Source organism: Anabrus simplex, chromosome 1 (genome assembly GCF_040414725.1).
Source record: "Anabrus simplex isolate iqAnaSimp1 chromosome 1, ASM4041472v1, whole genome shotgun sequence".
Taxonomy (NCBI): Eukaryota; Metazoa; Arthropoda; class Insecta; order Orthoptera; family Tettigoniidae; genus Anabrus; species Anabrus simplex.
In genome coordinates, this window is record NC_090265.1 from 1013099399 (window position 1) to 1013123558 (window position 24160).

The 24160-nt window shown below is 37.1% G+C and overlaps 1 protein-coding gene across 6 annotated transcripts in view; it reads left to right on the forward strand.

Annotated features, from left to right (window-relative positions):
* LOC136857896 (uncharacterized) overlaps positions 1-24160 on the forward strand; it is a 109948-nt gene that overhangs the window by 54148 nt on the left and 31640 nt on the right. For all 6 annotated transcript variants that reach the window (XM_067136940.2, XM_067136943.2, XM_067136939.2 and 3 more), the window contains exon 8: positions 23316-23461. In XM_067136940.2, the coding sequence (XP_066993041.2) occupies positions 23316-23461 (146 nt within the window). The remainder of the gene's footprint in view (positions 1-23315; positions 23462-24160) is intronic.

Below are 24160 nucleotides of genomic sequence, written 5' to 3' on the forward strand. Positions count from 1 at the left end.
GTCCTCTACTGAAAAGTGGCCTTCGTACATGCCTATGAATGCCTGTAATAATAAACATTTCATACTAGAGATACTTCTTTTTTGCTTGGTACATTGCTAACTGCCTTCAATAGAATAACATTTGGACTACAACACTGAACTTATTGCTCACTTGAATGATTTACCGATGAAGGGGATTAAATATTAGGGATAAAATTAGTTTGTGATAATATGGAGCAGGTGGGAATTATCCTATTCTCAATATACGCAAATGATTTAAGGAACACTATAGGCCTGGAAGAGAGGAAAGAGACATGGAAATATTTGCAAAACTAATAGATTATACTCATAAAAACAATAGTAATTATATGGTAATAATTTGGGGAGATCTAAACTTGCCTGAAGTTGAATGGAATGGAGCTGCAAATGAAGCCCATTCACAGAAACTGGCAAACAAGTTAATTTGGGAGGGTGGATTTACACAAGTAGTACAAGCACCAACTCGTCTCAATAACTTACTAGATGTATTCTTGGTTAAACCATGGGAAATTGTTGATAATACTGAGGTAATTGAATGGATAGATGACCATAAGACTGTAGTAATGGATATAGGACTAGTGCCAAAAAAGCTTAATAAGAGGGTGACACAAGATAAGAAATTGTACAGAAAAACTAAAGTTGAAGAATTCGAGACTTAGCTTAAATCACAACTCAGTTATTGGATAAGTGAAGGGAGTAATGTGGATACACTTTGGGCAAACTTTAAAGGAATTATTTGGGAAGGAGGGAAGAGATTGTTACCTGTTAGGAATGGTAAAATGACCTCAGGCCCTGTTTATTATACAAAGGAAATAAGGACATTAAAAAGAAAATGTAGAATTCTAAACAGAAAAATCAAAAGGTAGGAAGAATAGAGAAACTAAAAAACAACTAATAAGGGAACTTAATAGAGTGAAGAAGGAAGCAAAAGAGAATTACATGAATGTCATACTTCATGAGAGTAATGCCCATAAAGGGAAATGGAAAAAGCTGTATTTATATATTCGGAATCAAAATGGAAAAGGAATCCAAATTCCCACAGTTGTGGGAGAAGGGGGTGAACATTTTTTAACAGATAATGAGAAAGCAAATATATTTACTGTAGTATGGAATTCATAGATTCAGTAGAAGATTGTCAGGAGTTGGAAACCGAAACAGAAGATAAAGAAGGAGAGACACATAAGGAAACAAGAAGCTTCTCATTCACAAATGAGGGTATTTTCAGAGAAATTCATCTGCTTCAGCAAGGAAAAGCAACAGGGAGTGATAAAATTACTGGGGAGGTATTCAAGCCAATGGGGTGGTACCTAGTGGCTTATTTAAAATTTATCTTTGACTATATCATAAATAATAGTGTAATACCAAAGGAATGGAAGGAATCTATAATAATACCAATTTATAAAGGAAAAGGTGATAAAAGAAAACCTGAAAACTACAGACCAGTCAGCCTGACCAGTATAGTTTGTAAAATACTGGAGTGTTTAATAGCAAAATATATTAGAGGCATATGTGAAGATAAAAATTGGTTCATGAGGAGCCAGTATGGATTTAGAAAGAAATTTTCTTGTGGGAGAAGGGGGTGAACATTTTTTAACAGATAATGAGAAAGCAAATATATTTACTGTAGTATGGAATTCATAGATTCAGTAGAAGATTGTCAGGAGTTGGAAACCGAAACAGAAGATAAAGAAGGAGAGACACATAAGGAAACAAGAAGCTTCTCATTCACAAATGAGGGTATTTTCAGAGACATTCATCTGCTTCAGCAAGGAAAAGCAACAGGGAGTGATAAAATTACTGGGGAGGTATTCAAGCCAATGGGGTGGTACCTAGTGGCTTATTTAAAATTTATCTTTGACTATATCATAAATAATAGTGTAATACCAAAGGAATGGAAGGAATCTATAATAATACCAATTTATAAAGGAAAAGGTGATAAAAGAAAACCTGAAAACTACAGACCAGTCAGCCTGACCAGTATAGTTTGTAAAATACTGGAGTGTTTAATAGCAAAATATATTAGAGGCATATGTGAAGATAAAAATTGGTTCATGAGGAGCCAGTATGGATTTAGAAAGAAATTTTCTTGTGAGGCACAACTGGTGGGATTTCAGCAGGACATATCAGACCAGTTGGATTCGAGAGGCCAGTCGGATTGCGTAGCCATAGACCTTTCCAAGGCATTTGACAGAGTGGAACATGGAATATTATTAAAGAAACTGGAGGGAATAGGATTGGACATAAGGGTTATATCTTGGATAAGATCATTTCTAAATTCAAGGGATCAAAAAGTCAAAGTAAGAAACAATGTATCACAGGAAGAGAAAGTTTGGACGGGAATTCCACAGGGTAGTAAAATCGGCCCATTCCTGTTCTTAATATATGCAAATGATTTAGGGAACACTATAACATCAAAAATAAGATTGTATGCAGATGATATAATTGTTTATAGGGAAATAAATAACACAGAGGATTGTACAGAATTACAAAGGGACCTTGACAATATCCAACAATGGGTTGAAGAAAATAATAGGAAGATTAATGGAGGTAAATCAATTGTCACAACATTTACAAACAGCACCTTAAAAGCTGAATTTAAATATACTTTGGATGAGGTAATTGTCCCAAAGGATGGCAGGTGCTAATACTTAGGTGTGAGATTTGAAAGTAATTTGCACTGGAAGCGTCATATTGATGACATTGTTGGGAAAGGATACAGATCGTTACTTGTCTTAATGAGGCTACTTAAAGGATGTAACAAAGAATTAAAAGAGAAAAGTTACTTATTGGAATATGCAAACAGTGTTAGGGATCCTCACCGGGAATACCTAATAAAATTTAAAAAAAGATGGTGTGCAGAGAAAAGCAGCAAGATTTGTAACATGAGATTTCAGGAGAAAAAGTAGTGTATCAGAAATGTTACAGAAACTTGGGTGGGAAGCTTTAAGTAAGAGAAGGGAGAAAACTAGACTTATAGGATTATATAGAGCCTATACAGGAGAGGAAGCATGGGGAGAAATCCTTGAGAGGCTTCAATTGGAAAATAGTTATATCGCCAGGGCCGATCACAAGTATAAAATGAGACTGGATTTTAGCAGAAATGATTGGAGTAAATTTTCATTCATTGGAAAGGGCGTGAAGGAGTGGAACAGTTTACCTGGGGAAGTGTTTAATCCTTTTCCAAAATCTGTACAGATATTCAAGAAAAGAATAAACGGCAACAGAGAAAAGAAATGTTAGAGGGCATTCGACCTGTGTAGGTTATTGTAATAAAGAATTTTTGTGAATAAATTAATTCCATCCCCTTTTCTATGGAGACTGGACAGCTGAAGAAGGGGACTGCCTGTAGGGGTGAAATACAGTGGGGACTTTGAGGGCCCTGGGACTGCTACGATTGCTGTGAAGGCCCTTCAGGAACTCTGAGAAGCAGTGGCAAAAGGGACTCTGGTTAAGACGCAGCAGGTCGTTATGCACGTGAGGTAGCAAAATGGGTTTAAAATAAGCAATGTACATTTAAATCTTATAGCAATATTGTAATAATATTTTTTGAAGTGATTCCACACACTGTATATGAGTTGATTATGTGTGTAAGTACAGAAGATATTATGAGTAGAATTTTGTAAATAATATAAATTTATTAAGGATGAGCTGTGTGTTTAATAGGGAAAAAAATGTTAATGTAAATTGTATAATACTGTATTTTAGGAAAAATGTCTTCTTTTCTTTTTAACTTCAAATGTAGTTGTTGAGAATAATGTATTTTTGTGTATCATTTACCACCGAGGTAGAGACCTCATTTGCAAATAAAGTATTTTGATTTGATTTGATTTGATTGAAGGGACCCGTTATGAGAGAAATATTATTTCCCAAGATCCAGCATTAACTTCAGTGTGAAAGGCTTGTGCCAATCTTCGTGCTTACTCAATTCTTACCTGGTCATGGTAAATTTAATATTTTGAGCGATTTAAGATTCATGTTCCAGATGATTATTCATGCTTTTGTGGATCCTCTCAAAGTGTACATCAGCTGTTGTTTGAATAACCTGTATTTGGAAGAGCAAGACATGCTCTAAACCAACGGCTCCCAAACTTTTTCAGCCATGGAGTCCTTTTTGAAACTAAAGTTTCTCGTGAACCCTAAGGAATGTTTTGTATTTAGTTCCCTGTCTATGTTCTATGAGATATATTACGATATATGTACAGAAATATGAATACTAAGGTATATATATTACCGTAATAAATGACACAATATTACAAGTAACTGAAGACAATATGATTCATTATTTAAATCTACAAAATGATATAACAACCAACTATTCGAAAAATGTTACAATGTTACATGAACAGCCGAAGTTAATGTGAACAATATTTCTGTTTCGTTTGGCAGAGTTTGCCATTGTCTGATGTAACAGACGTCAGTTTAATACACATATCGTCTTCTACATCCAAATGAGCTCCATATTTAGTTTCTCTAGCTGTGTACCTCAAAAAAAAGCTATCTTACAGAGGAATGTAGAACCAAAAGTCAGTAAGAGTAGCTTTAGAAAAGTAAAAGAGCTTTAGAACTAAATATCAAAATATCCTTCACCTAACTCAGAAAAAAAAATTGCGAAGTGGTTTGCTTTTTAAATGATGTCTGAGAGTGGCTGTCCAAAACCATTTCTGTATCAATCAGTCAATACTGATCTGCATTTAGCTTTAGAAGAGCTTTAGAAAAGTAAAAGAGCTTTAGAACTAAATATCAAAATATCCTTCACCTAACTCAGAAAAAAAATTGCGAAGTGGTTTGCTTTTTAAATGATGTCTGAGAGTGGCTGTCCAAAACCATTTCTGTATCAATCAGTCAATACTGATCTGCATTTAGGGCAGTTACTCCAGTGGTAGATTCCCTATCTGTTGATTTTCTAGTCTTTTCTTAAATGATTGCAAAGAAATTGGAAATTTCTGAACATCTTGCTTGGTAAGTTATTCCGATCCCTAACTCCCCTTCCTAGAAACAAATATTTGCCCCAGTTCGTCCTCTTGAATTCCAGCTTTATCTTCATATTGTGATCTTTCCTACTTTGAAAGACACCACTCAAACTTATTCGTCTAATAATGTCATTCCACTCCATCTCTCCACTGGCAGCTCGTCTTCTTTCTCCCAAGTCTTCAAGCCCAAACTTTGCAACATTTTTGTAACACTACTCTTTTGTTGGAAATCACCCAGAACAAATCAAGCTGCTTTTCATTGGATTTTTTCCAGTTCTTGAATCAAGTAATCCTGGTGATTACATACACCATACTCTTTTTGGGGTCTTACCAGAGACTTATATGCCCTCTCCTTTACATCCTTGCTACAACCCCTAAATACCCTCATAACCTTGTGCAGAGATTACTACAATGAAGATCTTTCCTTATGTTAACATCTAGGTACTTACAATGATCCCCAAAAGGAACTTTCACCCCATAAATGCAGTAATTAAAACAGAGGACTTCTCCTATCTGTGAAACTCACATCTTGACTTTTAATCCCATTTATCATCATACCATTACCTGTAAGGACCTCATATTCTGCCACAGTGAGAGCTGCTGATTTTGACGTCATTGAAAATGCACCTACAATCCACTCAATTCCCCTGACAAAATTTAAATTGCTGTTCCGTCGTCAAAATGAACAACTTAGTTAAGACACATATTGTCTTGAAGCAAATTGTTAAGGTGTTCTTTTATTATTACTGGCAATAATTCGTTCATTGTTAAGTTATTTTTTGCTGAAAAGTTTGAAGAAACACGTCAGATCCTTATTCCCGACGCCTTCCATATAGAATGCTATACTTTTCTTCACTGTGGCAATTTTGTCACTAGCATCGAATACTGTCTTCTGTTATCCTTGTGGATGTGCTGAATTTGTTCATATTTGAAAAGAAAAAAAAAGTCTACCAAGTAACAGCCATTTCTGATCACTCAAATAATCTCGTAGCAAAATGTTTTTGTCTTTCCATTCGAAGTTCAAGTAAGTGGGAGCGCTTTACCACGTGACAACCATCATACTTCTATGTGTAACAATGACTTGTATATTCTTCCCATGTATTTACACTACTTCAAGCAGCCCACATTGTAAAGGTCGTGTCTTAATGAACCTGATTATTTTGATGGCACAGCAGCAATTTAATTTTTGTCATCTCCATTGCTGTGTAACTGCCACGAACAGAGCTCCTAAGAATCACTCGTGGAGCACAGTTTGAGAAACGCTGCTCTAGACTGTCACCTAATAATAATAATCGTATGGCCTCAGCTACCGTGTGCAGGCATTTCAATTTGACGCCATCTGGCTGTCTGCTCGTCAATTTTGACGTTCCGTTTTACTCTAGGCCCCCACTAGATGGCAGATCGAGTAAACCGAAACTCTCTTGGGCGTCTATGGCTGAGATTTAATGAATTTTGTCGGGTAAACACCAAATGTGTCACCAGAGATCTTTTACATGCCAACATCATACGACATGGAGTGTCGAATGGACTTTTTTCCGCCCTTCAAAAATCCGACTACCTCTGCCGGGTTTGAACCCGCTATCTTGGAATCCGGAGGCCGACACTCTACCGCTGATCCACAGAGGCAGCTAACTGTCACCTGAACTATGGTAACAATAAACACAGAAAACCTTTGTATCATATCGTCCCTGGAAAGGCAAAGTATCGTAAGCATCAAATGAATCTAGAGGGTAAAAACAACGTAAAAAAGAAAAATCATCATAACCACCATCAGTAATATACAGAACACCAGGTTATCATAAGCACCCGTCATTACATCTTAAGTGCGTGATTTAGAATCTTATAATTTGCGTGCAGATTATCGTAAGGAACAAGTTTTACGTAAGGGACAAGTTTTAATTCTGGTTGAAGCGCCTGATTTAGAATCTTATAATTTGAGTACTAATTATCATAAGCAACAAGTTTTAATTCTGGAGGGAACATGAGATGCGTCATTCATTGTTCATGACTGTTGTCTGTCGTTGTAGTACACGTTTTATAACTGCCTCAAAACAATCATACGGCAAAGCCTGCTCGTGGACCTACCACATGTTGATTGCTAGCATACTAGTGAAATCTAGAAGAGGGCGGGAAGGGAAGAGAAGGGGCAGCTTCTTGTGACAGACTTGATTGCGCAAGTTCAGTCACTACCTAAACAGATCAGTTCATTGTCAGTACATATTCCTACCGTTCGTGCCCGAAGTGAATTATGCCGCTGAAAATTCTAAACCAAAGTTTGTGACAACAAGAGAACAAACATGAGAGTTTGTTCAGTGTTCATAGTTTTATGAATAAGGAAGCTGAGTTCAGAAAGGATATAACACAGGAACAGTATAAAAGGGAGTTGTTGAAAGTACAACAAAAAATAGCAGATCCAACAAAAGTGTTTTAGAGGATGGTCAAGAGAATTTTAACTCAGCAAGTTGGCCATGTGGTTATAGTCATGTAGCTGTGAGCTTGCATTTGCGAGGTAGTGGGTTTGAATCCCACTGTCAGTTTTCCATGGTTTCCCATTTTCACAACAGTCAAATACTGGGGCTGTATTTTAATTAAGGACACAGTCGCTACCTTCCCAAACCTAGCACTTTCCCATCCGTCTGTTGTCAAAATCCTTCAGTGTGTTACTGTGATGTTAAACAAGTAGCAAATAAAGTTAGTACTGTAGAATAAAGACGGCACAAGACTGAAGAAAGTTCATTTGATACACCAGGAAAAACACAGAAAGGGAAAAACATGTAACGGATGTTCAAGATTTTGATGCACAATCCATGAATATTTTACATTCTTCAGAAAACAACTCCATCAATATCTAAATTACAACCTGTGTCAGGATAGAGGATTGGTTTCTGAGGAGGTTGTATCAGTTTGAGAAATATTATAAAAGAGTTGAGCTTCAACTGGAAGAAGATTAGACATAATAGAAGGGTTTTAATTGAGGTCACTTACACGGCGTTAACTCGAAAGACCTGCACCACGACTCTCTGGAGGCCACACACCATGAAATGACAGTAGTTATCTAGTGAATAAATTTGTGAGTAAGTTGCTACTTCTGACATCTGATAGGTGATATCCACAAAGGAGATTAGCCATAGTGGACGAAATGTCACATCAACAACACAACCAAATTAAGTGAGGGAGAAGATTTACGATCATCCTGTTCCAGTGTCAGAAGTAGTATCAAGATCTGGCTAGACTTTGCACCAAAAAAATGTATACCCACAATGTTCCACGAGTATCTAAACCTTACTTACGACTCCAAACACAGTGATCTAGACTCCAAAATATCGTAAGCGCTACAAAAGCTATTGTAAGAGAACTCCTTTGTTAACCTTTGTTAACCGATGCACTTGACAACGACCGGCGAACAGTCGTAAGCTTAAGTGAAAAGTTCCTGTTTGCTATGATTGAATAAATACGTAATGTAATATGACAATAAGGTGAAAATTTCATTTCTAGAGTAGAATAAAAACTGAAACTGCCTAAACAGTAAGTATTCAACTCGCTTATCATTTTTATCATCTGTAAAATTCATATTTTGTGGCTTACAGTACTTTGCCTTTCCAGGGACAATATATTCAAAAAACAATTTGCTATTATTGTTTTCACTTGGCAAGTTAGCTGTGCGGTTAGAGACGCACAGCTGTGAGCATGCATCCGGGAGGTAGTGGGTTAAAACCCCACTGTTGGCAGCCCTGAAGATGGTTTTCCATGGTTTCCCGTTTTCAAACCAGGCAAATGCTGGGGCTCTACCTTAATTAAGGCCATGGTTGCTTCCTTCCCACTCCTGGGTCTTTCCTATTCCATCATTGCCATAAGACCTATCTGTTTTGATGTGACGTAAAGCAAAATTGTAAAAAATAGAAAAAAATATATACAGTATATCATTTTCTAATACTCATACACCACATTTTTCATAAGCTTTCACTATTATGTTTTATCTGTGGTGGATCTTATCTAATTGTTAACTATAATCCTAATATGCTATGCATAATAGATTCCTTTTTCTACATTGAAAATATAATAGATAGATAAAGAGTGTCAAGAAGTTAAGAAGCTACTATAGAGGGTGGAAGGTAACTCATGCACTAAATTAACATAAGTAATAGACCTTAGGGAAAGGATCATAATGGTGCAAGTTTCAGGTCTGTAGATTGCACCATTCTCAAGGAAAATTTGTTTTGGGAATTGCAAGAATTTTAATGCAGTAGCTGGCAGTAACTATTGACAAGGCTGTTGGGGTATGTATGCGTGTGTTTAAACTGGTTGCTGCCTGCTGCTGTATCTTCAATGTTGCGCGTACACTGTCATAAAAAATAACAACTTGTATATCCATAGGAATGACTAGCACTAGTGCATTGCCTAAGTTTAGTGATAGTACACAGTGTAATTTCACGCTTTAAAGTTAACAAATGTAACGAACATTCAGTAACCACGCAACAGTATGACATTAAGCCTAACGTGGCCTATTTTAGTGACTTACCAGCCTGTTAAATGATACCATAATGAGTACACAACTGTCCAGCTGAATAACTGAATGGCTAGCCTACTAGCCTTCTGTTCTTGTGGCACCGGGTTTAATTCAGAGATCAGACTATGTACTAGGTAAGCCAACCTCTCATGTCTAGGATAGACAACTTCTCACGAAATGACGTGCTGATAAAACGTGGACAGGCGCGGTTCTCCTCAGCACCAGTTCATTTCCTCTTTCTGTATTCCTTAGAACTAGCTAGATGTAAGAAGTGAGAACATTCAGCTTGAGCGATCATCGTGTAATGTGGACATTATCCATAACCAGTCATCGGTCCTTTCTGCCCTACGTACACTTCCTATACCCTTCTGGAAGGACTTTAAGATAGGCAGGAGGGCTGATATGTACATGTAGCCCACATCCAATGGGGGAGTGCCTGAAAAAGGCTGCACCACCCAGGAACAGAAATACAAATTTATTTTCGCAAAAATGTTACTAACTTTGGGCTGGGAAGTCTTAGGATTGAGGAGACAAGCTATTCAGTTAAGCGGTGTGTTCCGAGCTGCTAATAGCGAGGTAGTGTGGAATGACATTAGTGGACGAATATGCTTGAATGGAGTTTTTTGAAGTAAGTAAATTCATAATATGAAGATAAAATTGGAATTCAAGAGGACAGTTTGGGGCAAATATTCGTTAATAGGAAGATCAATGAATTATTGGAATAATTTATCAAGGGAGATTTCAATAAATTTCCAACCTTTTTAAATCATTAAAAACATAGCAGGTAAACAACGGATAGGCAATCTGCCACCTGGGCAACAGCTCTAACTGCAGATTTGTTGATATTGATTTAGGGAAGATCACAAAGTGAAGATAAAGTTGGAATTCAAGAAGACAAATCGGTGCAAATACTCATTTATAGGAAGAGGAATTGGGGATTCGAACAATTTATCAAGGAAGATGTTTGATTAATTTCCAAATTCTTTGAAATTATTTAAGAAAAGACTAGATAAACAACAGATAAGGTATCTGCCACTAGGGCAACTGCCCTAAATGCAGATTAGTTATATTGATTGATTTTTCTCGATGCATTAAAGGAAATGATCTCTCCAAGATACTCAAAATGAATGCAATGTTTGATTTTTCCATATTTGGTATCGAGAAATGCTTTGGTATTATGATGAACAGACATCATTTGATAAAAAATCTGGAGACTTACAGCTTCAGCCATTTTATGCAATGTTTCAACCTGTAGGTGGGCAATTGCCTTGGCTTGGAGAAGAAACCCACAGATTCAAGAAAGATAGAAGTACTATGATTCTCATTTTTGCCATAAGAATAGTTACCGGTACAGAAAAGTTCAGGAAGCATGGAAGGAATCTTGTGATTACATATTTTGGACACTGAAAAAGCCTACAACACTGTCCCTTGGAACAAGGTCTGGAAGACCTCAAGATGCCAAAGTACCTGATTGACGAAAGTAAGGATGCTATAATAGAATTGCTACAGTTGTGATCAGACAGTGGATGACCAAAATGGTTTGAGACACAAAGAGAGGTGTCCAACAAGGAAGTGTCATATCACCACTCTTTTTTAATAACAGTAATGGACAAGATCAAAAAGTCTATCAAGAAAAACAGACAGCCGACCAAATGCCATGGTATTTGCTCATGATTTTGCTGTTATGGGGAGAAACAGAAGCTGAAGTACAGAAAAAACTGACTGAATAGAACAATATGTTCAGTAACTTTGAGCTGAAAATGTTGAAAACATAGACTGCAGAAATGACCGGCAGAAAAGGAGCAAACTCAAACTTCTTTTTTCGGAAGGAACCAAATTAGTTTCAGTTTCTCACTTCAAGTACCTTGAAAGCACAATCTCGAAAGATAACACTGTCAACCAGGACAGAGAAAATATCAGACTTTTACAATCAAGTCAGAAACCTACTCTGGAATTGCAAAATACCACAAAAAACAAAAACAACCCTGTACCACACCTACTTCTTACCAGTTCTCACATATGGTTTAAAGCCAAGTACTCTACTGAACAATGAATACAGCAGAATTCAGGTAGCAGAAATTAGATTCATTAGAACTATGAATCAAACTACTTGAAAGGACAAAAACAGGAATGAAGTAAATAGGAGGGTAGCTGGCATTGAGGTCCCAATTACCAGTGTAATAAAGAAGCATAGTTGCCATTGATGCTTTCTTAGCCCATACTTATAGACATGATACTGTATAGGCTTTTGGGCTTATGCCGTGTTCGCAGAGAACTGTGCTCTGCGTCATCAGAAGAAAATCTCGACTGTCCACGAGAAAGGCTCCTTAAACAATGACACTCTAAATTTAGACGTTATAATAGAAGTGGAAATGGTACATTCATTTGCCACCAGATGGCTCCCAAGATGTGGCACAGCGCTAGTGTTCGAAGTGGAAGCTGAGCAAACCGTCAGAATCAGTCTAGGAGGTTCACATAACATGTGTACGTAACATATGGCATTGACAGGTGTATGACATTGACACAAGCCGGGAATGAAACATCTGGCAATGAGTAAAGTACAAATTTGGAAAACACCGACACGAAATAACAATAGTAAAGGGAAGGGAACTACTACGTAAATTCTTAATGGCTGTCAACCAGCTGTTACTTAATTGATAGCCAGTGTCCCTGTTGAAATTGTTTGGATTTCTACGTATTTCCACAGCTTCCCATATAATCCTGGACCTGTAGTGTCTAGTGTGGGTAAGAGCTCGAGCCTCTTAGAACATGACATCATGACCCGGCGATAGAGCGTGCTCAGCTATTGCCGATTTGTCTGGTTGGTTGAGACGAATATTACGTTTATGTTCCTTGATACGGGTACCAATGGACCGGCATGTTTTGCTGATGAATACCTTATTGCAAGTGCAGGGAATTTCGTATACCCCAGGATGTAAAAGTGGGGACAATTTGTCCTTGGTTTTATACTGGAGCAATTTTAGTGGTGGTGCCAAACACTGTTTGTATATTGTGTTTGCGGAGGACCTTGGCAATTCGATCTGTGGTGTTGTGAATGTAAAGCAAGTAGGCAGTTCCCTTCACTTCTTCCTTCTGTGAGCTTTGCGTGGTCGTTTCTGTGGGATGCAGGGCTCTATGAATCTGCAAATTGCTGTAACCATTACCCTTGAATGCGACTTTGAGCGTGTCCATATCCACCTGGATATTTGATGGCTCACAAATTCGTCTCACCCTCTTGGCGAGTGTAGGATGCTAAAGGGTTTATTGTGTCACCTATTCAATAGATTATAAATTTTTAAACATTTAGGAATTTATTATTATTATTTCAATTTGAAACATGTTTCGCCCTTCTTTAAGGGCATCATCAGTCATACTCCCACCTCAAGGCATAAATCAGGTACCTGATTAGTAATTAAATTGTAAATACTAACATATAAACTTAACATACTACAATGGAAAAAAAAAAAAACAATGTTCAGTGATGATACAGATAAACAATATATGTTTATAGACACAGTAGTCGGCACCCATGCGTAAAATCACAGAGTATTTTAGCAGTGTCCAGTAGTGGTGGTCTGAAGAATAATTGACGCTACTCTATTAGAAATCATAGGAAATTATAAAGTTTATACATATATTTACATGGAAGCAGTTTGGGGAGAAAGGGTATAAAGTGTCTGTCGTCAATGTTCATAACACTAATTACTGCCGTTGGTTGAACGATCACAGTTTGACAGGGTAATTATACAATAATTTTATAATATTCCATTGAACAGTTGGGAAATTACAAGTTTATAATGCATATTTAAAAAAGAGCAGCTTGGGGAGAAAGGATACAAAATATCTTGGCAAGTGTCGTGAGAATGCCTTGTTTTTGTGCTGGATGGTGGTGAGAATCTGCATGAAGATAGCGATTTGTGTGGGTAGGCTTACGATAGACGGTATGTCCTAAGGAGCTGTCCATTTTCTTTCTTACTAGAACATCCAAGAAAGGAAGGCATCCGTCCGACTCCATCTCCATAGTGAATTTTATTGAAGGATGTTGCTGATTTAGGTGGTTTAGAAAGAGATGAATTTTCTCAGGACCTTCTGTCCAGACCACAAATGCATTAGCAACACACCTCCCCCATATCATAGGTTTGACGGGCACCGAAGCAATAGCCTCCTCCTCAAAATGCTCCATAAAGAAATTAGCCACTACGGGCAAAAGTGGACTTCCCATAGCCACTCTGTCCGTCTGTTCGTAAAAATTTCCACCCCACAAGAAATAGCTGGGTCATGCAGTGGTAAAATAGCTTAGTAATGTCCTCAGGGAACAGGTGTTCAATGAGAGACATGATCGAGTCAATCGGCACTTTAGTGAACACGGACTCCACATTGAAACTCACCAAAAGTGCATTGGGTTGAAGGATTATGGTTGACAGCTTGTTGACGTATGATTCAGCACGTCCTATGTGTGGCTGAAGGAATTTGCTTAGGTATTTTGCCAGAGCATACGTAGGAGAACCTATCGCACTAACAATAGGTCTTAGGGGAACATCTTTTTTATGGATCTTAGGCAGTCCATATAATTAATCTAGGTGGCACTGCATTCTCCAGAGACAGATGTTTAGCCTCCTCTTTTGGAATTGAGGATTGCCTTAAGAGTTTCACGGTGGCGTTGGACACACGAGTGGTGGGGTCACATGAGATCAGTCTGTAAACAGGCTGTGACAATATAGCCGAGATCTTATTCTTATACTCGTCCGTGTCCATAACCATTTAATTTGCTGAATTGTGAAGCCTTCTTAAAAGTATCCTCCCAGTAGAGGTTTTCGATGTTGCCATTGATGCTTTCATGGCCCGTACTTATAGACATGGTACTGTATAGGCTGATTCTGATGGTTCGGTCAACTTCCACTTCAAACGCTAGCGCTATGCCACGTCTGAAGAGCCATCTGGTGGCGAATGAACGTACCATTTCCACTTCTATTATAACGTCTAAATTTAAAGAGTCATTGTTTAAAAAGCCTTTCTTGTGGACAGTCGAGATTTTCTTCTGATGACGCAGAGCACAGTTCTCTGCGAAACGTAAAGAATTTCATCTTATTTTCATGACACAGCATAAGCCTATACAGTATCACGTCTAAAAGAAGCATAGTATTCAGTGGTATTGCCACATCATGAGAATGAAAATCAAGAGACCTGCCAGAAAATACTTCAACCTTACTGTCCAAGGCAAAGGTCGAAGAGGAAAGCCAAGGAAATGCTAGATAGACAGTGAAATCAAATGTGGAGAGGAGAGGTCTCAGATGAGATGTCCTGGAAGAAAATATGTATCAAACAGGGAGAGATGGCGAGTACCAGATGACACTGATGGTGATAAATAGATATGTATAACGTGTACATGACACATATATTACAAGTTGCTGATATCATCAGTTTGTCTCCAATTAATGACTCCAAAATCTAGATTAGTTTCCCAATTTTGTAATTTAAATGAGTATAACCTAAGGAGATTATGTAATGGGTTGTCGTTAGGAGATTGGAAACTGTCTGATTTGCTGCAGTCAGTGTGATCTTTTTGATGTTCCAGGTATTGTTGCCTTGGTCTCTATTACCACAGCTTCAAACAATTTTAAATGTCAATGCCAAACCTTTTGACATATTCCCTCTCACAGCTGAGAAAACTGTTGTATGGATAAGCTTCAGCCAGGTGCACGTGACACTCCATTATTAGCACCACAATCTCAAAATCACAATCACAGAACATATATCATGTCTTAAATTCAGTCTTCAACCATAAATCATTCTAAAGGAATACAACGTGGAAATTTAAGGAATATTGTTGCTATAAAAACAGATGTGATGCAGATATTTTGAATTGTGTTTACTATTGTAAATACCGCATTTACTCGCATAATTCTTACCCTTACATAAATTATACACCCTGATTTTATTAGTCCAGAGTGAGGAAATTTTTTCCTGCATATCTGATGCAGCCATTTTCTTGAGTATATGCTGTACAGTTCCATGAGTGTTGTAAAATATAGGTGACAAGTAACAGCCTTTATATTTTCAAATCTGGTATTTTCAAATTGCAGCGCTCGACTAGTTCAGTGTGTATCAGCACTGATCTGACCCAGTAACAATTTGTACACTGTTACAAACATATATATTCTATGCGAGCGCTTCATGTGTGTTCTGTGATCTCATAACTGTTTGTTATTAAATACACAGCGAACAATTGTGCAAGTTCTACTGCATTGTATAAACTCATAATAATCAATTTCACCGAGATTCACGGGAATAGGACAGTTTTCAGTATCGTAGGGTACTTGCAGAAAGAGAAGAACACACTTCTGACTGCCAGCTAGTGTGGTAAAGCGTTTCGCGTTCTGAAAAACGGTAAGTTTCCGCAAGTAAAAGAAGAAATTCTAGAATTCCAGCCGTTAGCTGTTTGCTTCAGGTGCTATTATCAGCTTGCAATGGGAGAAATATCTTTCCAGTACTTGGTGGCTACTTCAAACCTGTGTTGTCTGCATGCCAGATGTAAGCTTATGCTCTTGATCGTTCAGAAGAAAACTGACATCATTTTATGCCAAATGATGACCAGTTGGTGTGTTTTGTTTAATGTTATGTATAATTTTTTCATTTCTTTGTAAATAAATTTTTGTATATGAGAATTACACAAATAATTTACACAGCTGGATGTTTGCCTCTATTTTTAGCCCAGAAAGTGTGTTAATTATTCACTTGAATACAGTAAAATACAGTGAACATGTACAGAAGTCATGTGACCCATTGCGCAGAAAGTGACCTAAAGTCGGATTTTTCATTTTTGAGATTTTTGGCATAAGATAGTAAGCATTTTAAAGTAGACCTCATACTTCTAGGTGCATTAGTTCAGAAGATATTAATTAATGACTGTTGCTATTTAGAAAACTGTATTTTGAGAAAAACACAATTACAGCTTTCACTAATTTTCTTGCCAATTGTACAAAATTTTCATCATATTAAGTGATAAAGACTAAAACTGCTGCATAACTTATTTTGTTAAGAAGACAAAACAGAGAAATGCAATGTTTACACCGCAGACACTTTTGTTTAGCTCTGCTGTAAAATTTCCATTGCCGACTGTGGGTCCCTTTCCACACAACAGGTCATACGATTATTAGTGCTGTCAAACCAACCGTCTCTTTTAGATTAATATGTCCCTGTTGTCTTCCTAGGTTTAAACTCTTACCTTGTCATCAAATTGAATTCCTTTTTGTACTAGTGGTTTAATGTCACACTAACTCATCGAAGGTTTTCGGCAGCACAAGGATGTAATGGTAGTGGCTAGGACCTTAATTAAGGTCCAGCAATGTGAAAATAGGAAACCATGGAAAATCATGTTAAAGACTGCCAACTGTGGAGTTAGAACCCACCATATTATGAATGCAAGCTTACAGCTGTAGAACCTGAACTGTGCAGCCAACTCATTTAGTCAAATTGAACTTTTACTTGGTCATTTATCTATCATAGAATCAAATTTCTTAACATTGATACTAGTGAATCTGGAGAATCACTATTATCTTATAACAAAATTGTGTTCTTCTTTAGGTTTGGGATCTACAACATTCAAACAATATGTAGTAGTTTTACAGGCATCTTTTCATACTTTAAAACATTCTTAATCATCATATAGTTACAAGAATCCTTGCCATCTATCACATGATAAATTAGGAAATGCAAAATAGGTGGGAGGAGATATTTGTGGACTAGTCCTCTCCAAATTGTTCAAAAGAAACATTATTCATTGCATCCTTAGTGGAGATTGTTATCAGCTCAATCCATTAACAGTACCTGATCTTTTTTTTTTTTTTTTTTTTCGAATTGAGCCTCTATGGACTGTGTTAACAACCAATCTCATTTTCAGTGTGTGTGTCTTGTTCGTCTGCTGGCTTTGACATCCTGCCAGTATCTCTTGAGCTCATTGATCAGCGCTTTCTTCTGCTCCTCTGGTAAAGGACCTCTCCGTCTTCTGGGTTCTGTCTCTACAATAAAACCCTGATAGCTTCTCATCATCCTTCTGAAACCAACCCTGTCATTGATTTCATCCTCCGTAATGCCCACCTCTCTCAGATCTTTCTCACACTCTTAGAACCATCTCAACTTAGATGCCTTTGGTTTTAGAAAATTCCAGATTTTCTTTCTGAGCCAGTCATTGTTCATACGGAAGATGTGCCCATAAAACAGCAACCTTCTTTTTGTAATTGCTGTTGTTATCGGCTCCATCTTGTTGTATACTTCTTTATACTTCCTCGTGAGGCAGCAGCCCAGTTGTGAAAGCCAAGCAATATTGTTGGAAATGTAGCAACGCTGACAACATGATACTCCAAAATCTGCCGACCATTTGGCTGGGCAGCAACCCTCTTGGCAGGTAACTGTAATGGGCTGGTGTGCCACATGGTTGTTTTTTTGTTGTTTTTTTTTAACATGAATTGTACATATTATGATGAAGGCGGCACTGATCAACCTCATGTCACTGATTCTAAAATCAAAAGAGTGATTGAAATCACGGAGAAGGACAGTACTGAGAGAGGTTAAGTGGAGAGGACAAGGAAAGAAGAAGTTGAGGAAGGAATACTCTCTCTACTAGAGTAGAGGACATAAGGCAAAGAATGGAGTGGGGGTAATAACCAACAAGATCTTACATGGAGTATGTAGTAGATAAAGTGGAATACATCAGTTAAAAACAGAGAATTGAGCAAAGGATTTCATCCAAGTGTATGCACCTCAGTGGAAGATATGGACAAATTTCTGGAAACACTGGAGAGAGAAATAAAGCCTGTAGAAGTGACTGTCATGGGAGACTGCAAAGCAATAGTGTGATGCAACAGAAAAGGAATGGAAGAAGTAATTGGACCTTTTGGATATGGAAAAAGGAATGAAGAGGGAGAGAAGTTGGTAGACTTGTGTGAGAAATGGATTAAGTGTGGGCAGTACGTTGTTCAAGAAGAAGAATAGTAGAAATATTACAAGATATTGATAGGGAAACAGAAGGGCAAAGACAGTAATTGATTATTGTACTACTTGGTGGAAAGAGCAAAAGATAGACACTTTTTATCTGTAACAGCCTTGCCAGTGACAATAGAGTAGTAGGAACAAAAATGAAAGTAGGAAAAATAGTTAAAATGAAAGAAATAAGAGAGACTAAAGTAAAAGTATGCAAGGGTTACTGGCATTTCCAGAGCGGTGACAGCTAAACACGTGAGCTCTAAATATGAAATTTGCTTCTCTTAATGTTGGCACGATGACAGGAAGAGGACAAGAACTAGCTAACGCATTAAGAAGGCAGAGGATCAACATGTGCAGTACAAGAGACTAGTGTAAAATCACGGGATATCAGTGAAGGATATAAAATTATATGCAACAGTAGTCCCAAGATGACTCATGGTGTTGGTATAATTGTTGATGAAAAGTTCTAGAATTTGGTATTAGAAGTAGGGCAATTTGATGACCGCTTATGAAGATTGTCATTGCCACCAAACAACAGAAGATTCATATCTTCTCATGCTGTGCACCGGAGACTGGCTGCACCAAGATAAAAGATGGTTTGTGAAGGATTCTTGATGGGAATGTTCTTGAAGTGCCACTGGAGGTGATCTTAATGGCCATGTAGGGTCAATAACTGAAACAATATCCGTATAGACTAGGGAGGGAAAAAAAATGCTGCCATTTGCTTACATATGTGACAAGGACAATCTTTACTGTCAGTAGTAGTAGTTGAAAGTGAGTAACCCCAACCTCAAAAGAACTAATTACATGACGCCTACAGGCAAAATAAGGAGACCGAAATTCGCACTCGTATGTTTTGGGATTAACGATGCCTGTGATCGCATTCCTGAGGGTCTCCTCATGAAATCCTTCAAGAAAAGCAGCATTTCGAATGCAATGGACGAGATGGAAAATGACGCAGTTTGGAGCCAATGACAGCGATGTGCTGACAAAGATGTCAAGTAAAATGCTTTGAAATATTTCTTTCAATACTGGTTATACTGTAAATAGTCATTTTCCACTTTTACCAACATGCAATATTCCACTTTTCTTCCATTTTAGATAGAATTCCGGTTTCCCATGGACTTCTTGTATCAATTATCGTGTGTCTGAAGTCAATGATGTGCAGTATATGTAGTAGTGTAGTCTTGCGTTTGTCTTGTGTTGTCATCTATTATCGTGAATTTCAAGTCATGGGGAAACCATCCACGATGTGCAAAAATCTTGTGCAAATTATGTAACCTACGAATCACATGGGAAAGGAAGGATTTGTGTGACAAACACCTCAATAGTGACATCCCTAAGAAAAGCAAGCAGTCTCAAGCACACAAAAGAAAAAAGTTGCCAATCGCAGATTGTATTGAGAATAACAAAAATGTTAAAACGGATAAAGAAGACTTCTTCATCAGTATAGTGTCAGCCTTCCTGGGAACAAATATTATTCTCAATAAACTTGACCATTCTAGTATGCACGCTTGGATGAGCACATATATTGAGTTTAAGAAAATAATATATTTTTTTGTCATATAGGTTATATCCACTCTCTAACCTCAACCCGACTAATCATTTGTACCTTTTTTTCTTTTTGTAATTCTAGGAGCTGGTGATCCACCACTAGAAAACACTAGGCAAGAATTATGTTCCCAAAGCAAAGGATTATGAAAATACTGTAAGAGAAGCAGTAAACGTGAAGAAAGTAATAACGAACAGAAAGAGTGAGGCAGTGTTCATCATCGTCTTCCAAATTTCTCAGGAGAATGGCAGCCCTTCGACACCTTTTGTTGCAGGAGTCAAGAATCTCGAAAATGAGAATGCGGTTGTATGCTGTCAGGCATTAGTAGAAGTTTTCACAACATTCTCAGTGGAGTATAAGAACATTATGGCGATAGTAACAGATGGAGCTACGTACATGACGAGTTGTGTTCGTGCACTAGAGAGTCTTCTAGCAGAAACTCACATCCATGTCTAATGCTGGGCATATAAATTAGAGGGACCAACAAAAATACATACCAGTAGACTAAAAAACATAAATGAATGTATCGTAAGCTATGATTTTTGTGATGATCCGTATTGAAAGACAATTACAATTAAGTAGAGAAAAGAAAGGGTTCCACCTGTTCAATACATTTTTTTTTATTAATAATGTAAATGCTTAAAAAATGCTGGTACGAGTTTCCACCTCCATTGAGGTTATCTTCAGCCATGAAAATTATAAAATTGACTAGTCAATGACATTATATACAATAAATTAGTGTTAAAAATTGAGTTATGTTTAAAAACGTAAAGATTAAAATTCACAATCTTGATTATGACACTTCATGTAGTTGAGAAATTACATCAGAGTTCCGTTCTAGATACGTGAAATAAAGTTTTCACAATCTTGGCTTGTGGTTGAAAATGGTGAGGACAGAATCATACAATTGAAGAGTTACATCATAACAACTTGGCTTGTGGTATTTGACTATTTTGTATTTGATTAAAGTGAAACAACATGGTTAAACATCCACTGGGGACATATTGATATAGTTCATTGGAATACATGAGAAGACGTGCTGGAGTTGTTTTCAATGCGGATCAAGTTAAGAAAATGTCTGAAAGAGATGAATGAGAAACAATTTGCAGCGTTTTATAAAAGAACAAAAGTTTGACATAATGTTTATGTGAGACTTGTCCCCTGATTACAGAGTCCAATGTGTGTTGTTGATTCCAGACAGAAACCACAATAACATATTATTGAACAGACGTACGTGAAAGGAAGGAGGGGTGAGACGTCGTTTCCGCTATGGCGGAGCTGAAGGATGCAGGAGGGGGGGGGGGTTTATATAAATGTATTATGAGTCAGGGGATTTTGGTTTTTATCCAATCTTTTTTTATCATAGATCGGAATAATAATGTCAAATAAGATATTGGTTTTTTTTAATATGTCTTTGAGATTGAAATTAGGATTAGAATATTGCTCTAAATGGATGAAACAATTTTCCAGTATGTTAAGCATAGAGCCCTTATCAGCCACCTTAAACATCTTCATGTCTTGCCCGATGGATGTAAACTTGTGATTAAATTCCTCAATATGTTGACCCATGGCAGAAAATCTGTTGTACTTGATTGCGTTGACATGGTATGAATACCACGTAGTAAAGCTTCTGCCAGTTTGGCCAACATGCGGCCTCTCAGGTACTGCATTTGAGTTTATAGACCCCTGATTTTGAAAACCTATTGTTTCGATTGATAGAATGGGTATTATGAAAGATAGAGGCATTGTTATTATAGATTTTGTAAGCTATTTTTTGGTTGTGCTTCCTAAAGATATTAGAGAATTAGTGAATGTTTTCGTTATTGAATGTGAAGATGGATATTGTGGTTTTAGGCCGGTGTTTGATATTGTTTATTAATTTTCCTACAAAATGTCTACTATTACTATTTATTTATTTATTTATTTATTTATTTATTAATGCCTTTTTTTCAGTGGCGAAGTTAGGGCTCGAGGCCCTCTCTTCCACACGATTCATTATTGAGATCTTTTTTAGACAACGAGATACTAAAGGCTCGATGTACAGTACTATTCTATAGTAAGCAGCTTTCTTGTGTAGTTGGGGGTGCAATGAGTCATGTTGTATTTTGTAATTTGTTTGGGTGGGTTTTCTATAAACTTAGTAGCTGAGAAAGTTTGAATGTCTAGTAATAGTTAAATTCACAAAGTTAAGGGTTTGATGAGATTCCAGCTCTAAATTAAATTTGATGTATGGGTTAAGTTTGTTTAGGCTGGAAAGAGTGGTGGTTACATCTGTAATGCTTTCATCAATTAAAACAAATATGTTATCTACATATCTGGCCCAAAAGTGAATGTTGTTGAAAATGGTGTCACTTATTTTTGTGTATTCGAAGTTGTCTACGTAAATTTCTGCCAAAATTCCTGAGGCTGGCGATCCCATGGCTAACCCATTATGTTGATAAATTGTATTGTCAAAACAGAAATAATTATAATGTTAAACCAGTTTTAGAATAGATATAAATTCTTGGATTTCTTGTTAACTTGGTTTACTGTATTTCTTCAAATTCTTGTTAATGATCTCATAAATTTCATTTACTGGGATGCTAGGGTACAAGTTGGCTATACCAAAAAGAATGAAGTATGAATTTTAATAACTTTATCAACTAATTCTTTGGTATTTCTAATAGTCTCTCAATTTATCTCAAGCCGGCTACCATGGTATGGAACTGTGCTTCAAGCAGACAGCACGTCTGTCGCAGAATGAAGTTGACCATGGAAGTTGCAGAAAGACTATCAGCAGGACGACCCAAGTTGCAACAGCTCAACACCCTTCATAATGACCTGAATTTCATAGGCCTACACCCCGGCCAGGCATATGATCATGCCAAGTGGAGAAACAAAGGCAAAAAAGCAGACTCTGCCACACTGTGGGACAAATGTTGAGGAAGAATAAGACCTTAAATACTTGAACCATGCCCACTTCTATTCCAATATAATTGGTATTATGACTAGCAGAACCACATTCAGTGACACTCGACTGCTGTGTATTATTCATTAATTAGGACATAACTACAAAAACCTATAAGAACTCTATGATAAAATTAGTATTGATGGTGTAATTGAACCTTTTCATTTCAGTTTGCTAGTGATTATTGGAGGAGATGAAACTCTCTGTATTAGTGTTAATGTATTACCTATTTATTTTGAACTCACAGCAAAGACAAATTAAGTTTGGTATGTTCTAGAAAATCAAAATAGTTTTTTAAATTTTCAAATGATTTCCTAATTTGTCCTTGATGTATTTCAGTTCACCGAAAATCGACAGCTCAAGTTCGAAAACTACGGCCCCAAATACAGAAAAAGGCATTTAAAAGGGACACAACTGAAGAATCTCCCACAACACCTGGGAAAGTTAAAAATGCCACGCTGAAGGAATTGCAAAGGCTTGATCAGGTTAGTTATGTTACAGGATCATTTATCAAGTGATAAAATTACTTAAATCAATCATAAGTAGTAACAGCAGCATATTTGTTCCAGTTACACTTGAGTATGAGAAATGCAAAACCTGTGAGTTGTGATGAATGGACAGAATTTTTTTTTAAATAGAGATTTCTGCCAGAATGTATTAATTTATCGCAAGGCTTTTATTGCTTTTAGTAAACTCTTTCAAGCCAAACAAAATGCAGTTGATGTAGCAATGTTTTGGCCTAAATGTGTGTAATGTTACTGAGTAATTTTATCTGTATATTGTAGATGTTTTTGACACAAGAATAAATACTAGTAAGTTAATCATATTCATATTGGTCTATTGACTATATACAGAATTAAGCGAAATTCGTGCACTCGGGCATCACAGCGCGACTCCTTGCATGCCAGCAATAAAAAAATGTCTCTCACAAAAGTTCATCCTGCGAGTGTATCCGGCAGAAAAAGGACGTTGAAGAGTAGTAATCTGACAACACTGTAACCAAATGTATGATAACTACCTCTGTCAGCACATATTAGTTGTGCTGTTCAGTTGGTGCAGTTCTGGGTTAGCATTCAGGAGGTCGAGGGTTCGATCCTAGGTTGATGCGCATTTTTTTATTTGCTAATTTCCATCGGACGTTACATACTGTAATACAGTAAGACAGCATTTCTTAGGTCACATGT